Genomic DNA, 18300 nt, shown 5'->3' with positions numbered 1-18300 from the left:
GACAGAGTATCTTGCAGGCAAAGGAAGCACTCCTGTATCACTGAGCTACAACCCTTCACCTATCATGGAAGGGATTTTTTAAAAGGCCCCCCTCTCCACAATCTGCATCTATGACATTGTGAAATGAGGCCAAGGCGAACACAAGCAATCTCAAAGGGTCTATGTATTCTGGGCATTTTCGTCTTAGAACAGGGCAGGTGAGCACAAACCCCACTGAGCAAGTAGCAAAGGAAGCCCCAGCATCTTACCTTGTGGATAAGGCACAGAGTGAACCAACAGCCACTGCATAGTTTGCACCATCCCATCCCACATACTTAAAAGCAACAGGCAGGGGGCTGTTTTTATCTAACATGTAGTAAGGCATCATGAGGGTAAGAGCAGCCGACACACCGAAGTATGCAACAAAGCAAATCAGAAGCGATGCAACGATTCCTATCGGAATTGCTTTCTGGGGATTTTTCACTTCCTCACCTACGAAAAGAAAACAGCCACAAAGACTGAAAATGTTATTACAGAAACAATGAATGGGATCAATCGTTTATTTAAGCCGCTATCTCTCCCTCACAACCTGATGAAATAATTGGGGGGGGGGAGGAGCTGAACCTATATTCTCCCTCAATTCAAGGGGTGCCAAGAAGCTTCAATTGCAGGGAGTTTTTGAAGTGGCTGTTTACTTGTTAAGATGCCATTTCCTCTCTTGTGCTTTAAACTATTATTTTGCAGAGTCAAATTTTTAGCTTTATTATAGTTGTGTATATATGCTGCATTGTATTGCTTTACCTATCAAGGTGTCCCAAACTGTTTTACAGTAACAAAATACACAATCTATGAGAAATTCAAAATGAAAAAAAAATATTTTCCAAGACATTTTCTCCACCCTACAACTTTTGTTGATATTTATCAACTATGAGAGGTAAACATATTTGTTGTTTTTTATTAATGGAACCTAAGATCTTCGAAGGCACAGATAGTCAAATTTAGCCTTGTGGGATCTACTTTGGGTGCTGCTGTTTTTTACCATAAGCAGCTGGTGCCGGGTGCAAAACAAGGGTGTTGGTGTTGGGGGGCAGAGGGACAGTTGCAAAAAGGATTAAGGCAATTAACTAAGGCAATACAAATCTACTGAGGTGCAGTAGATCAGCATGAAGACATGGCCAATGGCAACCAATTTATGCTGCTATTTTGCAAGTGGGGTTCATGGAGGCTGAGAGAGAAATGATTAGTACAGGGCCAGATTCTGAAGACCGGCTTTCCACATCACCCCCATCAATTTTCACTTGCTATTGTGAAACAACAGAGAGCTGGAAATCCTTGGCAATCTTCAGTAAATTGCCAAGAGATATATCGGTAAATCCAAATTTACCTTCTGCCCACCCCCCACGCCTGTTCTAAGGGAACACAATAATTTAAAAAAGCTTTTCAGTAAACTCATTCACCTGCGGGTCATACGATGGTCAACAGCAACAATCTACTGTGCATTTTATTCAAAAATAAGGTTTTATTAAAGCTTTTTTCATAATACAATAAGATAAAGGAAGCTAATCTAAACAAAAATAAAACCAGAGAAAGTGAGAATAAAATGCAGAGTCCTCTCTCAAAGGAAGCTCTTAACCCTTGTCTCAGACTGTGCAAAATTCAACTGATTAGTTGGCATGCTCTACTATGAATGCTGTGCTATACACATGTACCTGGGAGTGTCCTACTGAAATCTATGGGGATTACTCCTGCGTAGACGTGTACAGGATGGCACTGCACAACAATAATCAAGGAAGGCTGAACAAAATAATAATGACTGCAATTTGGAACTCCTTGAGGTGACTGCTATTGTGCATGTCACACAGATGTACTGAATCCTTTCTTCCCCAAACTAATTTGATGAGAAAGAAATTTAATGAACTCTTCTTCGGATATGCATGTAACCTATTAAGCAATTAAACGGAAACCTTATTTCCTTCAGTACCTAAAAAAGTGTAATGGTACTGACATTTTGCAATATGTGCATTTAATTCAGTTGATGGAACTGCCGTTTTTAAAAATGACAACCATATTGCATGATATCTAAATATAGAAGCAAGTGGGTTTTTACATATTGCAGAAGAGGGGTTATGATCAGATTAAGAGATTAACGCTTCAAAGGCATCTAGAATCCGGCTCAAAAAAGCATAATTGGCTATAATTCTGCACCTGGAGGTCAAGTTATCATGCACAACTTAGTAAGTTCTGATCATCTCCATTACAAAAGACCAGACACAGGACATGCAGAAGTTTGTGTCACAAGGAAGCATTCATGCAAACATGAGATCACATACAGCATGAAGGTCACACTTTACCATTTGATTCTGCTGAACCCACAGACTAACCCTTAACATCTAATGTGGATCTACAGGACTTTGCTAGTTTTAAATCCACCTAACATTATAGACTTGTAAGGCTAAATCTCCTCCCAGAAAAGGAGTCTGCATTGAGCGCCTGTTGAATCTTGAACTGTGTGAGTGGTTCACTTTTACTGCATTCTTATGATAAAGAAAGAACACAGTGGAAACATTGAACTGGTGTATGCTGTCAAAATCACCCAACGCTTCACTCTTCTTCTGTTCCAGCCTTGCTGCTGAGAAACAAGCCATAGCCTGGCTTGTCACGTTGTCCAAACCTGGACTTGTGGTTTGCTCCTCTCCCATAAAACCACAAATGGTATCCAAGAACTCTGCTCATTCAAATTAAGCCACAATTTATTTCAACTATAGTTTAATGTGATGTGTGAACCAAGTCACAGTGGACTAAACTGCACAAGGAAGTTGGCAGAACTGAAACATAAGTCAACCTTGACTAGAAGGAAGGAAGGAAGGAAGGAAGGAAGAAGAAGAGTGACAGGAAGACAGACTAGAGCCTTGGGGTGTAAGAAAAGGTCAAACTTAAGATATTTTAGGCATTTTTTGTCATTTAGCTCTTAACTTATCAACTCTCCAAGGCAGCTGCATGATATAATCAGTGAACTTTACCCAGTAGTTTGATGCAGAAGACCTGCTGAAATCAATGGACCAATATTAGACATATCCATCTGTTTAAATGGTCTACTCTGAATGAAATTGGCTACAGCTCAGTACAATTAAATTAACTGAAATTGTACTCAAGAGATACTTAGCCATGAAAACCAGGCAGGTTGCTAGCTTTATGGAAAGAGATTCCACGTGTGTACCAAAAAGTATATTTTCTTGAACAAAAGAATATATAGCCCAGACAAACTTTGGTGTATCCTGGCCATATCTATGCCTTGCAGAAGAGGCTTCAGCACTGTAGGTGCTCTGAAGAAACAGTACACATCTTCTGAATGGCAAGACAATGCTGATGTTCACAGGTTTTCTGATTTATGGCTTATTATGGCTTGCCATGGAAGAGCACTATGCTGCCATCTGCTCCCAAACCATAATCTCTGTTTTAGATGCAGCAGGAAGTCAGAACTTCCTGATATATTTATCCTGCTTGCACCAGGGAAGACGGGGATCAGGCAGAAAGAACTAGCACAGTGCTTGTTCCACAGTAAACCATGGTAAGCAAGAAACCCTTGCTTATTGTTGTGTGCAAGCATGGCTGGAGTGTTTAAAGCCATGACCACAGAAAGGCAGCCGATTTGGAGAACAGAATCAAAAAAACTGTTTGCTTTGTTTCACAAATTTAATGTAAACATTTTTTTTAAAAAAATCCCTTTCCCCAAACACTGAGTGGGTGAACAAGAAGCGACTGTTCTTTGTTAAGTTATCACCTTCTGATCTTTAAAAGGGCTCCCTTGTACAGAATGTACATTTAGTAAACAAAAGCAATTAGTTAAAAGACAATCTATCAACTAGAAGTTCTTCAGCTATTACTTTCATTCCTTTTTGCAGGACTGCCACGGCTTATGGGTGTCCACACACAACTTTGCTAATGAGGGAAGAACTGCCATGTTTTCCTTTGGCCCCCATTCCCCAATTTTTGTGATCTCATGATCAGCAACATACAAAGGCGGCCGAACTGTGGGCAGAATTCATAATGAAATACAGTGTTTATTCAATGTGAGTCCTGGGTCCTTACCTGTGGTGGCAATGCAGTCAAATCCCACAAATGCATAAAAGCATGTTGCTGCCCCTGAAAGAACTCCAGATAATCCATAGGGCATAAACCCACCAACACCATGTTCTGGAATGGTTTCACTAAAAATAGGCAACAAGAGATGTAGGTTATTCCTCTCAACAAGACTAGTAGATTCAAAGGACAGTTTGCAACACACAGATGATTTCAAGAGGAAGAATTGCCTCCAACAAGACATGCAGCTGACACATCAATGGTCCATCTATAGTAGAGATGTATGCTGGTTTTACACCAGTTTTAGTTGCAGGTGAGGATTACTGCCCTCATGTCCTGATCTGGGCTTCCCACAGGTGTCTGACTGGCCACTATAGGAAACAGGATAGTAGATCAGATGCGCTTTTGGGTCCAATCCAGCACAGCTTAACTGTCATGGTGTCCTTCAATGAATCTTGAGTACCACAGATTGGTAGAGACACTTAGATCTGTATTCTGCCCACTCCAACCCCTGTCCAAAGCACAGTTCCCAGAATTCCTTGGGGCAAGGCACTGACTATTACCGTTTAAGCCATTTAGCAAACTTTGGGGGTTCTGTACCCTGCTAAAAGCACAAAACCTGTAGATTTGAGATCATCACAAACCACAGCACACGAAGGCTATAATACTCCCAGTGGACACAGGAAATTATATTAAAATCAGTGGGCCTTACTTCCAAGTAGGCACAGATAGGGTTGAGTAACACATTTTGTTATTATCTGGAGATTAATTTATTATTATTATTATTATTATTATTATTATCAACAACAACCACAATACAGGTAGGCTAATTTGCGAAATGTTTTTGAAACCATTCAGAAGCTTTTTTTCAAAAAGAATTTTTGATTTCCTATTGTTAAATCTAGCAAAACTTTGTAAGTCACAGAGAAGATTTGAAACATCTGACTGCTTCTTCAGAGGTTTTGGCCAAAGGATGCAGAGCTTAAATTCACAAAGAGCAGTGCAAGAAAATCAAAAGGACACCTCAGAAGTTCTTCACTTAGACCAGCCTTCCCCCAACCTGGTGCCCTCCAGATGTTTTGGACTAGAACAGTCCCAGCCAGCACAGCTGGGTCTGATGGGAGTTGTAGGGCAGCAGGTTGGGGAAAGCTGGCTTGGACCCTAATTCTGTACTGAATGTGTCCTCAATAATTTTAGCCTGGCAAGGCCTTCACTGTGACGCCCAAAATAATCATATGCAGTTGCCAGAGCGTTTGTTCCTAGTTCATTTTGTTCCAAGTAGGCTCAATGTTTTACTATTTTTCTTTGTGCGTTCAATAGCAGAGTGCTTTGGCTCTGTGCTGCATAGAACAATCTATACGCAAACTGTTTGTGTTGAACAAGTCTGCCCTGCAAAAACGGAATTGTGGCTCCTTAAAGACTAGAAAGTTGGTTGAAAGTGCCAACTCCAATTAAGCAATGGCCACTTAATTGTATTCCACCCTCAGTTACTTGACAGGGACAGAGAAACTTTCCCCCATAGTTTCCCCAGCAATGACTTGTCATAGCCACATGCTGGCCGTGGGCAGGGCCAAAGTCAATGGCGAGTGGAGCAACACCTTTTCTCTCTCTGCCATCCCATTCTGGTTCAACCATGGTTCTGAACCAATCACTTACAGAGGCTAGCCCTTGCACGAAATCCATATGGAGAAACGTTCTATCTCCTGGATGGACCCATTTCTTTTCAAAAGCTCCATGCCTCATCCAATTTAAAAGGCCTATATTTTGTTTCCAAATGTCACAGACATGCTTAATTAACTCAAGCATAGCCAAGAGGCATTGTTACGTAAATCTAGCAACAATTCCTAAATCCAGTTATGCAAGGCTGGGCGATGAATGCCCAACAGATGTATTTAGAAGGACTCTACTGCACAGCCCAGAATGAAATTGCAAAGCATCTCTTTACGGCTGTCACCACTATTCCTAAGCAAAGGAAATGTTTCCCTAAAAGACGAAAGTGGAGGAAAGTGCAAGTAGAAGGTGTGAAAGGAAGGCGGCATTACATCACCAACCTCTCAAGATATTTATTTATAGATACAGATAGGTAGCCGTGTTGGTCTGCCATAGTCAAAACAAAAAATTTTTTTTTCCTTCCAGTAGCACCTTAAAGACCAACTAAGTTAGTTCTTGGTATGAGCTTTCGTGTGCATGCACACTTCTGGACTGCCTCCAGAAATAATAATAATAATAATAATAATAATAATAATAATAATAATAATAATAATAGAATTTATATACCACCCTATACCTGCAGGTCTCAGGGTGGTTTACAAAATAAAATCAAAATATAAAACCACAACATCCATAACCAAAATAAAAACAGCCACCCAATAACTCCCCCCTCCCAAAAAAAAACATTTTTAAAGAGCATAGGGTGTCAATCAAATCAACCAAAGGCCTGGTTAAAAAGGAACATTTTTGCCTGGCGCCTAAAGGTGTATAATGAAGGCGCCAGTTGAACTTCTCTAGGGAGAGCGTTCCACAGACAGGGGGAGCCACTGCAGAAAAGGCCCATTCTCGTGTTGCCACCCTCCGGACCTCTCAAGGAGGAGGCACACGAAGAAGGGCCTCAGAAGATGTACAGAAGATATACAACAGTAGAACTAAAAACAACAATTGCAGCAATATATCCAAACATTTAAAACATGGGCCAGTTAACATACATGAAGAGCAGTGCTATATAAAAGCAGCATTGCAGATCAGACCCTGCTCCTGGCAGTCAAACTCTGCAGAGAAGCTCTGATCCTAGGAAACAGGGCAGGGGCCGGTGTCCTGAGCCAGGACAGACAAAAGGCACTCTGTGTGCCCTAGCACGGTTGAGAAGAACCCTCACAGTGTTTCATAGGAGATGGTAAGAGGAGGAGTCCTCTGCTACTGGAAATATCGAGGCAGACTCATAGATTGAATTTCTGAAGGATTCTAGCAAATAAGCCTACAAACATGTGTTACTGCATGTTAAAATAAAATTGAACCTACTTGTGTGAAGGATCCGAGATGTTTTCTGGGATCTGCCAGTGTTTAATCGATCCCTTCACAAACCCCGACACTATCACAAAGCCCAAGACAAGGACGTTGATGCAGGTGAACACTTTGTTAACCATTGCAGATTCTTTCACACCAAAAGTTAGAAGTCCTAGAAAATGTACAGTGGATAATTAGACAAGCTCTATCAACAACAAAGGTATTTTGTCTCTGGGAAGATCAGCGCTTTCCTGGGTGCACAATTTGCCATGCTGCTAACCCGTTACATTATTTTTAGCACAGTGAGTTGCCCCAAGGCTCGATTCAGACATTACAAGCAAATACAGTCTTGCAGTCATAAACATGCTGAGCTCACATGCTCCCTCTTACTCGTTTGCTTTGGTTCTTCTCATCTCTTCCTCCTCATTTGCAATAACCATGCTTCCCCACAGAAATTACGGAGAGGGGCATACGAATCCCATCCTTGGTTTTTTTGCCCAGGCTTTCCGTGATCTGCACAATCAGAACCTGATCTGTATGTTTGAATCCCCTAATCCCCGTTTTATTGGTTTTAGGCTGCGTTATTAATGCTATTGTTTCTTTAAAAGAACTGTACACCACTTAAATACTGTGAAAATATTAAGTGGTTTATAAATGGTTACAAACAAATCCATAAAATCTCCTGAGAGGTTCGAGAAACAGAAACAATCTACAGAGTTTTTAACAATTAAATATGGGACTTTAGAGAAATGTTGGGTTAGTTTGGTCTTCCTTTTAGGGCCAATTCAATTGAAGAAGTCAACCAGTTTGCCCATTCAGGAGTATTAGAAAATACTCTGAATGGACAAATCAATTGACTTCTTCACTCATTGTAGTATGCTATGAATATGCCCACATTGAAGGCAACATTGCAACTCCAAGGCAGCTTTCTCTAACCTGGTACAGGAGTGGCTTAGCCAATGGATGGAGCCACAGCAAGTGTCTCCCAGCCAGTGGTGCTTTTGCCACTTAACAAGGGAAGATGGGGCAAGGCAGTGGCCAGACAGGGGCTGCTTGGGTGCACTAGCAGGAGCATCAAATTGTCTTCTCCAGGGCATCTCTTCAGTCCTGGCCACGTCCCTCCTGGAAAATGGCAGCAATGCTACTGCCTGGAAGCTATTGCTGTAACTCCTCCACAGAGAATTTTCCCGCCCTCCAGATTTTTTTACATAAAATCCCAGCAGCCCCAGCCAGCATAACTAGTGGACAGGGATGGTTCTAACTGCAGTCAAACAACACCTGGAGGGCACTAGGTTGGGGAACGCTGTGAATGGCCACAAACTAGAGGGCCTAAACAAGAAGCTCTGGGCATAAAAAAACAGACTTTGGGGGGGTTTATTTTCCACAATAGCAATCCACTCGCAAGTTCAACCCAGCCACTGTTCGACAAATGCCAAAATATACCAGGGAGAAAATTAGTTTGTGCAGTTTCATATCCAGCACATTTTGCATGCGTCTTCAAGGCTGGGTGGTTTCTCCTTTTTTAAAAGAATAAATTCTGCGCTCACTAAATAAATAAAGTCCATACAGCGTTTCAATGTTTTGACTCTTGTAAGATAAACAGCCATCCACCAGCATGATGGCAGCCCTGTCTTCTTTCCCCACATCTTCCTGGCTGGAGCTCTAAAGGAATTGGCAGACTGCTGAAGTTAACAAATCCAAGTTCTTCTGCAGCGTTTGAAGACTTCCAGCTTGCCTCCTCCTCTAGGGTAATAAGCATTGTTGCTGCCTGACACCCATTTCCACTAAATCGCCTACTGCGCCTTCTTTTATCAAAGCAATTTCAAAGGGAAGATGGCTGCTGCAGTCCTAACTCTGCTAGCTTTCCAATAGGTCAACCTGACACTCAAGGCAAACAAAGCAGCTTTGAAAACAAGGCCGAAATATAGCTAGGGTGTTTGCTCTTCCTGGGATGGACAACAAATTCTTAGTCCAGAAAAACTTCCCAAACCAGCTTTCTCTCTCTGTCTTACCTGTTAAGATCAGGATAATGAAAACAGAAAAGACGTCTGGATATTTTGCTAGAATACCAGGAGCATTCATGGACATGTACTGTTGGAAGAACATTCCAATATGCTTGCCTATGAGTTCGTCAAACGTTGCGCTCCATGCTCGGGCCACACTTGATGTCCCTGTCAGAGAATAAAAATTGGGACTTGCTTAGTTGCTTATTTAATACCACACTATATCCATTGATTTCAGGGTAAGTTGTTAAACATAAAAAACCACAATTGGTTATGTGATGCAATTGTAAATCAAAGAAATTAACAGTGGAAGATTTGGGGCAAGGACTTCTAGCGCTGTGATTTATATGCTGCAACAACACAGGGACTGTTGTCAATCCTCACATGGATTCTTCAAGATGAGAATCCAAGGCATTAGGGTCGGGGATTGGAAATCGTTGGCAACTATTCCTCCCCCCGCCCCGATAAACATTTTTTATTATTATTCTTCACAAACAGAAAGAAAATGAAAGACATAGTTACAATTCATAAACCATATTTTACCAAACCTGAACTCATATATACTAATAAACAACTATATTTTGCACCCATGTGGCTTTCCTCCACCACAACTCGACATTCTTTACTGCACACTTTTATTTACATTGTGTCCTTATATTGACCATTTTTTTTCTATTAATAATTTTACCTTGATTTAATTCCTCTTTACATACTTGTTCTAAGTATATCTAAGTATAAGTATAAGTTTTCTTTAGAACAGTGCTTCTTCATATAATCTTTAAAACATTGCCATTCCTTCCTTAGACTCTGATTAGACTGATTTCTTATGGCGGCTGTTAGTTTGGCTAATCCTATAAATTCATATACCGTATTTTTTGCTCTATAAGACTCACTTTTTCCCTCCTAAAAAGTAAGGGGAAATGTGTGTGCGTCTTATGGAGCGAATGCAGGCTGCGCAGCTATCCCAGAAGCCAGAACAGCAAGAGGGATTGCTGCTTTCACTGCGCAGCGATCCCCTCTTGCTGTTCTGGCTTCTGAGATTCAGAATATTTTTTTCTTGTTTTCCTCCTCCAAAAACTAGGTGCGTCTTGTGGTCTGGTGCATCTTATAGAGCGAAAAATACGGTAGTTTATTTATCCAATCTTCCTTTGTGGGGATAGTATCCCCTGTCCAGTTTCTAGCAAGTAATAGTCTGGCTATGGCTGTGGAATATAAGAATAATCTTTTCTTATCCTGTAGTATGTCTTTGCCTAAAATGCCTAATAAATACGCCTCCAGCTTCTTTTCTATCGAAATTTTAAACATCTTTTTTAATTCCTCGTGAATATACCCCCCAGAAGGTCTTTACTTTCTCACAGCCCCACCATGCGTGTCCCATTCCTATGCCCATCCCTCAAGGCTGCCACATACACTTGCTTCCATGAATATACAATAAGCAATGGGGGAAGCTCTTTCCATCAAAATTACCTTTACTGGCTATGCAAATACTCATGGTTAGACATATATAGTCCTTGATTTATTGGCAAATCCATTCAAAGACTTCTAGTGGATGAGTTCCACATGCTTAGCCCTCATTGACTTAATTCAATTCTCTATCCTCTGCTTTGGAATCTATTGAACAGAACCTTGTATTCTGTTCTGTCTCCACCCAAAATGTTCAGCCCGGACACTGAGGACTAGCGCCGAGGGCCTTCCCTCACTCCGAGAAGTGAGGTTGCAGGGAACCAGGCGGAGGGTCTTCTCGGTAGTGGCACCCGCCCTGTGGAACGCCCTCCCATCAGATAAATGTTTGATGATTTATCGTGTTTTTAATATTCTGTTGGAAGCCACCCAGAGGGTATAAATAATAAATAATTATTATTATTCCAATTCTGTAACAAACATTATACTCCATCAACATGTTTACAGCACCGGGGGAAAGCGTGATAGCTAAGGCATCTTACCACGAGCCCATCTAACCTTGCCCAAGAAATATTCTTCTCAAGAGCAGCATAGTATACAGGGGCCAGCGGCTACTCAGAGAACTCAAGAGGTGTGATCCACAGAAGTGTGGTGAGAAAGGGTAGTAGGGGTAACAGATTCCACACCATGAATCCATCTCTCCAATATGATCTCCCCATTTCAAAAGTTAACAGGGACAGAGTGTGAGCAGACCAGATAGAAACAACAGCCATGCTGCAAAGCTCATGGGGAAAAGTTTGCCTTTCATCGCAACACAACTCCACAGATAGTTTTACATAGGCTGGAGCATTAGAAAGCAGTCTCAGGATCCAGGAATTTAGTACCGGGGAGAGGAAAGCAAGAAAAGCTGGTTGCACGAGGAAGCAAGGCAAGACTGACCACTTCTTCTCAAACCGGTGCTGTCCCACCTTAACTGTGGCCCAAATTACTGACTTCAGGCAACTGCTATAGCCATGTGAGCATCAGTTACTCCCATTGGGCTAATGCACTCAGGTCTACCTGTGGGCTTCTATTCCCACCATCCCTGACCATTGGCAATGCTTCCTGGGGCTGATGGGAATGGGGTTGTCAAACAATTCTTTATTTTATTTTATTCCTGCATTGAAGGGGGTTGGACTAAATGACCCTTGGTATCCCTTCCAACTCTACAATTCTATGACTGCATATTTTTTTTTATACTGCTTGATTGTAGGGGGGACCTCAAAGCATTAGGGGGGACCATTGGGAGGGGTTGTAGGGGGGGACCTCAATATCTAGGGGGCACCATTTTGGAGGAAGTGATTCAAGAAGCTGTCAGGTTGCTCGGTTCTATAACCCAGATGACCACATGAACGCTATGGGCTGGGACTAAGATAGATTATGCACAGTGCTAAAAATGAAGACATTTCACCCTTCAGTATACTGTTTGTGAATATTCCCTGACCACTCGTAGAATGCACTTATATCCAGTTCTTAAGCTACTAAACAAAGCTTTGAGGAACTGCCTAAAAGGAGGAAGTTATGGAGAGGGCCCATTCTCTGATCAACAAGAGTTGTGTTTTGCAACATTTATAAACACCTACAAAAGCAAGGAAATTCCTTAAAATAATGTGCATGAAAACCAAGGAGATGTAAATAAATAGGGAGCTTTTGAAGTTCAAGATACATTCCCTCCACACCCTTCCCTACACCACCACTCCTATTTCTCTCCTTAAACAAATTCTATCCTTAGAATGAATTCATGCTGTGCTTCAGCAAGTATTTAAAGAAATACAAGCAAAACATTAATATCTATCTTCCCACCTTAACACACACACACACACACACACACACACACACAGCTAAATGCCTTCTCCTTGCAAGAAAAACTGCCCACTGGAAGACTGTACTAAATAGCTTGGATATCATCAAAGACCAACATTGTTCAGCTACATTCCAGGAACTGCCAAGCAAAAACCTGCTTTGAGCGGATTTCAAACCACAGTCGCTATAATGATGCAGAAGTCCCTGAAGGTGCTCCTGGTTAAGTGATGCAATGTCAACATGTTAAATTAATCTTGCTGTCTGGGCGTAAAAAAAAGAATTTGTTTTAAATGAATATGAGGCAATAAACACCCCATTTCCCTAGGGACACTACTACAAGGAAAGCCAATTCCTCAATGTTCAACAAAATAAATTTATCAAATTGCATGAACTGTACAAATATTTGGTCTAATAAAAATCAACAGAGCTTCACTGATGTATTAGAGACAATCTACACTTCCAGAATAATTATGGGATACTGCTTTATTGGGACTGTGCCATTTCGGCCTGTAGATTGAGGCGGGGGCGGGGAAGGGAATCACATTCTTATTTGCTGCCTCCATGTTAAAAATTCTATGCAAGCTTCTAAAACACACATATACAAAAACCCTAGTAAATCAATGGAAAAGGCCTAGCTCCCTCCTGAATGCGCCAGTTTCCTACGCACTAGAATTTTTATATAAAAATGCATTTAAGCATGCAATGTCCTCCTACTAACTGGGCCTTAATTTTCACTCACCCTATTCATTCTAAAGCCGTATTAATTCATTCAAAAGGATGTGCAGGGCATGCATGTGCTGGCAGCCACTCCCCAATGCTCCAGGACACACCAGGCACACCCTCTCCTCCCCAAACCCTTCCTGTGTGAAGCTCTGAAGGGGCTTGCAAGCATGCACACACGACCTCCCTTCAGCATCAAGGGTGGAGCAGACATACACCTGTTCCCTTCTACCTAGTTTAAGGCCTCATGCATTCAAAAGAACACATGAACAGGGCTTACGTCTAATTAACTTACTTTAGAACTTTGAGTTCAACCCCATTAAACTTGAGCCGTACACAGACATTATACTCACAAGTGAACAGAACATATGAGACGCGTCTGCTAGCACCAGCACCCCTGTCGTCCTACACAAGTTGGAAGGAAACAATCTCCAGCAGGGAGATGTAGGCTCCAAGTAGCGCAGCATTCTCCAGGCAGTCTCCATGACGACAAGAGGCTCCCTGCTGCAGACAGCGGTCCTCACCTCATGGCGAGGATGCTCATCCACCGTCTCTCCCCCCCTTGCACGTCCTACCGAAGAGCATAATGCCCGAATATGGCTTATAGGACTCATCAACCGACATTCTTTATGTACATCAACTTTCCTCGAGCATAGTGCCTTCCAGATGTGATGCTGGGACTCCCAACTCCCATCATTCCCAACCACTGGCTAGACTAGCTGGGGACATGTTAGTCCAACATCACCTGGAGGGCAACAAGTTGGGGAAGGCTGGTGTGCATCACGTCACTACGACGTTCCCTAGGTTCCTTGCAAGAGCCAGTCGATAGCTGGTCACTCAAGTCAGTTTCTGCACTATTCTGCTGAGTCCTGGCTTCCCTTAAAACAGCACCTACTGACTTCCAGAGAAGTCTCAACTGCATCTACACAAGTCAGGTGGGGTGTGATGTATTTACTTTAGAACGCACCCAGACTAAAATGTGGGCACTTAAAACATAAAAGTGTATTTAATTGCTCCAGAACAGGAAGTTGTTAGAGACAACAGTCTTATAGTTCTCGCTTCCTGGCCTAACATATTGCCTGATCTCTTTTTACATATGATTTCATTATCCCTTTCATCTCGCTTCCTCTCTGCCTGCCTCACAGCCCCCCCCCCACTCCCCATTTTGCCACCAACACCCTCAATCTGACACACACAGCGAACTCCACCCAACAGTTCCCTGCTCTTATTATTCCACTCACTCTTCTATCAAGGTTATATTTTATCTTTTGCAAGTTATTTCCTCCATAATAAAGCACACAGACACATTGCCCTCCCTGCAGTCTTCTTATCTCTGCATTCTGAAAGCGGGTGAGGCAAGAACTTGCAGCTGCCAGAAGCAAGGCCTTCACAGCACTTGCTCTCCAGCCTGATGATGGAAGGGAAGATGGTATAAAATGCAATAAATGGGTTCAAAATCTCTACATGTTTTTACATAGAGCTGAAAGGCACCCCCGGCTTTAATTATGTTGCAGAAAATGAAACACTGGCAATTTCTGTGTTTTCTGGCTTGATTTTAACTACTATCCTACTTTTCTTTTCTTTTTTTTTGTAAGCAGCTTCGAGTTTCAGAAAAGCAGCATGGCAACATTTTAAGCAATCAATCAATCAGATGTATGCATAGTGATGAATGTTCGTTCACATGTGCTCTGTCCCCTTATCAGGTGGTCCCTTTGTGGATTCTGAGAGCACCAATTTTCTAACTAAGAGGAAAAGAGGAATTGTTTCAGATTAAGTCTCCCCAACTCTTCAAATTGCTGGTCAGGAGGCAAAAACGAGAGCTTGCTTCTGTGAAATCAATCCAACAGAGGAACCCAAACACAAATCTCCTTTTTGCTGGAACAGTAACTAAAGCTAACAGGGGGATTTCCACAGAAAGATTGGAGCAACAAGAAACTGTGGCCCAATCTAAACACCTGTAAGCCTACTTAAATGGGTTTAGATTACAGCCTTGTTATTTTCCTAGCGAGAGTGCTCCTTCACTCACTATCCGAGCCTGAGTCTGTTACAGAGTCCTCCTTATCCAAATATATTGCGCATTTCCTATTACAACATAGTAACTTGCACAAAGCGCTTTGAACTCTCAAAAAGGAAACTGCAGCTATAAACAGGGTATGAAATACAGTTTTTCACAGATCCTACTGTGCATTTTGCACAGTATAATTGGAGCAACGGCACAAAAAAATTACCCACCGATGACATAGGAGAGAATTAGGTTCCATCCCGTGATGAAGGCCAGCAGCTCGCCAACGGTCACATAGCTATAGAGATAAGCTGATCCAGTCTTTGGGACTCTGGCACCAAATTCCCCATAGCAAAGTCCAGCCAGTACAGAAGCCAGAGCAGCAATCAGGAAAGAGATGACAATGGCAGGTCCTGCGTTTTCTCGAGCCACTGCCCCAGCAAGAACGTAGACTCCTGCCCCAAGCGTACTGCCTACGCCAAGGGCAACCAAGTCGAAGGTGTTGAGGCATCGCGACAGCCGGCTGGCCTCACTTGTGCAGTCCACCACTTTCCGACGAACCAGCTGCTGCCCAAAACTAACAAGTCCGTTGTAGGCCATCTTCTTGATGAAACCTGGAAGGGTGGGGAGAGGGAAGGAGAGAGAACGTGCAAATAAATCACTTATAAGTACAGTGGTATCTCAGGTTACAGATGCTTCAGGTTACAGACGCTTCAGGTTACAGACTCTACTAACCCAGAAATAGTAGCTCAGGTTAAGAACTTTGCTTCAGGATAAGAACAGAAATTGTGCTCCGGTGGCGCGAGGCCCCATTAGCTAAAGTGGTGCTTCAGGTTAAGAACAGTTTCAGGTTAAGAACGGACCTCCGGAACGAATTAAGTTCTTAACCCAACGTACCACTGTATTTGAACCTTCAAAGTGGTAAAGGGACTCCTGACCGTTAGGGTCCAGTCGCAAACGACTCTGGGGTTGTGGCGCTCATCTCGCTTTATTGGCTGAGGGAGCCGGCGTACAACTTCCAGGTCATGTGGCTAGCATGACAAAGCCGCTTCTCGCGAACCAGAGCAGCGCACGGAAATGCCGTTTACCTTCCCGCCAGAGCGGTACCTATTTATCTACCTGAACTTTGACGTGCTTTCAAACTGCTAGGTGGGCAGAGGCTTCCGGAGGCGGCGCCAACGGCAATGGCGGTCTCCTTCTAATCTGGAGGGAGAAGCTCCGCGGAAAGTGGGTCTGTCCGCTACGGCGAAGCAGTGAACCTTTCAAAAATCACAGGCAGGAGAAGCCTGTGAGCGTGGGACTCGGCGGGCACCCTTAGCGCCCACCGAATTGGCAAAGGAACCCCGCAAGGGGTTCCAGAGCGTAACGGGAGGCGCGGTGCTGAGAGTCAATTGCTCCTTCCGTGGGGTGAAGCCGCACAGCTGTTGCCGGAGAGCACTGACCTTTTTCCTGTGACAATTTGGCTGCTAAACAACTACCCATGAGTAGGTGAAGCTTAAGAAATTGGGACTAAAGGAAGAAAAAAGGGATTAATTTGGCACTGAAGCGGGAAGGTGTAAACAGGAAGTCCGCCTTCCGTTTCTGTACACAGATCAAAGCAAAGACGCTTCTCAGCTAAGACCTGGAGAGCGGTGCTTTTAAACTTCTAAATCCGAACATTAAAGCGAAAGAACTCCCCCCCCCCCCAGGATAGTGGAGAGGGGAGGGAAGAGGGAAAAGCGACTTTATTTCTTCTGGGGAAAATAGAGACAATTACTTAACTCCTGGGACCGACTGCCAGGTTTATTAGAACTGTTGCATTGAGAGTTGCACTATCTATAGACATTGTAACTTTTTAATGGTTAACTCTGCAAAGGAGATACTTGTTGAAGGTCTTCTCTGGACTTGAAACTGTTGCTTGCTTTTTTTCTTGAGGGGATTTAAGAAAGTTGGAAAAGACCTTTTACTGTAAATTGAATGACTGCTACAGTATCCCCCTAGAGGAACATTGAAGTTGTACATCCAGCTGGGGGATTTTTCCACTCTGGACTTTGGGGGTTTTCCACAGCAAGATCTGACCGTGGGAACGACCTTGACTCATAGACAGAAGTGGGATGACGGATAGGACAACACGTTCGGGAAAGGCCAGAGTGCAGCAGCCCAGTACAGTTTCCCAGCAACGCAGACCATCTGTTCCTGGCCCTCCTGTGACACAGGGGGAAGATTCTGCAAAAGTTGAGTCAAAAGGAATGGCATCAGAAGGGGATTTTACTTATGTGTTAAATAAAATCTTTGAAAAATTGGAAGGCCTAAGCAAACAAGTTACGGAACAATCAACTAAAATAGATAATTTGGGACAGAAGGTGAATTCCCATACAGAATCTATTGAAAAACTGCTGGAAGAATCTGCGTCTAATAGAAAAATAGCTGAGGAAGCAAGAGAAAAAGCAGTGGCTGTAGAGGAAGAAATAAAACCTATGCGTAAACAGATTGGGGATCATCAGTCACTTTTGTCTATGATTGAACTGAGGGAGAAACAGACCAATCTGAGGATCAGGGCAGTACCAGAACTTGAAAAGGATAACTTAAGTGACTATCTTACGCAGGAATTTGGAAAATTTTGGAATTTGGAGTTGGAGAAAGACTTTAAGATAGTAAGTGCGTTTAGACTTGGAAGATGAGGAAGGAAAAATAGGGTGAGAGACTGTTTGGTTACCCTCCAAACGAAAGAAGAGAGAGATAAAATACTGAGTGCGCACTTCCAGAAGACTTTGGAGATTAACGACTCGAGAGTGGAGATTTTTAAGGATATACCGAAACATCTATTGGATCTTAGATCTAACTACGGAGATCTGGTGGCCCTACTGAGAAGAAACAGAATTGTTTTCAGGTGGGAATTCCCCCAGGGACTATCTTTTACCTTTAAAGGGAAAAAGTTCAAAATACGATCGTTGGAAGATAAGGAAAAATTTTTGAGAGACCACGAAGAAGACCTGCAAAAAGAAGTACTAGAAGGGCTAAGAGCTTTAAGACCAGGAGTTCTAGACATAGCACCACCACCTTTGGGACTGGACAAACAAAAAAAAGTGTTACCGTCAGAACAAGAAGAACTTTTGGGAGCAGTTGGAGGAAAATAGAATAACTACATCATGTCTCTGCAATTATTAAGTTGGAATATTCATGGATTTAACTCCCCGGAGAAGAGGAAGAAAATCTTTCATTTATTGAAAAAGGAACAATTGGACTTAATTTGTTTACAGGAAACTCATGTGATAAGGCTTCACAGGAAAGTAC

At 42.6% G+C, this 18300-nt stretch overlaps 2 protein-coding genes across 6 annotated transcripts in view; one reads left to right on the top strand and one right to left on the bottom strand.

The window, feature by feature from the left end:
- The window catches only part of USPL1 (ubiquitin specific peptidase like 1), a 362686-nt gene that overhangs the window by 53775 nt on the left and 290611 nt on the right, over nt 1-18300 (top strand). The window lies entirely within an intron of this gene.
- Nucleotides 1-18300, bottom strand: part of SLC7A1 (solute carrier family 7 member 1) — a 55254-nt gene that overhangs the window by 13945 nt on the left and 23009 nt on the right. For all 5 annotated transcript variants that reach the window (XM_083609166.1, XM_083609165.1, XM_083609168.1 and 2 more), the window contains 5 exons: nt 15258-15641; nt 9072-9230; nt 7075-7231; nt 4069-4187; nt 249-471 (listed from right to left, as the gene is read on the bottom strand). In XM_083609166.1, coding sequence (XP_083465292.1) covers nt 249-471; nt 4069-4187; nt 7075-7231; nt 9072-9230; nt 15258-15627 — 1028 coding nt within the window. In that variant the 5' untranslated portion in view covers nt 15628-15641. The remainder of the gene's footprint in view (nt 1-248; nt 472-4068; nt 4188-7074; nt 7232-9071; nt 9231-15257; nt 15642-18300) is intronic.

The sequence above is a fragment of the Podarcis filfolensis genome (genome assembly GCF_964270895.1).
Source record: "Podarcis filfolensis genome assembly, chromosome: 4".
Classification (NCBI taxonomy): Eukaryota; Metazoa; Chordata; class Lepidosauria; order Squamata; family Lacertidae; genus Podarcis; species Podarcis filfolensis.
Note: the sequence above shows the minus strand (reverse complement) of the source record. Positions and strands in the feature narration are given on the sequence as shown.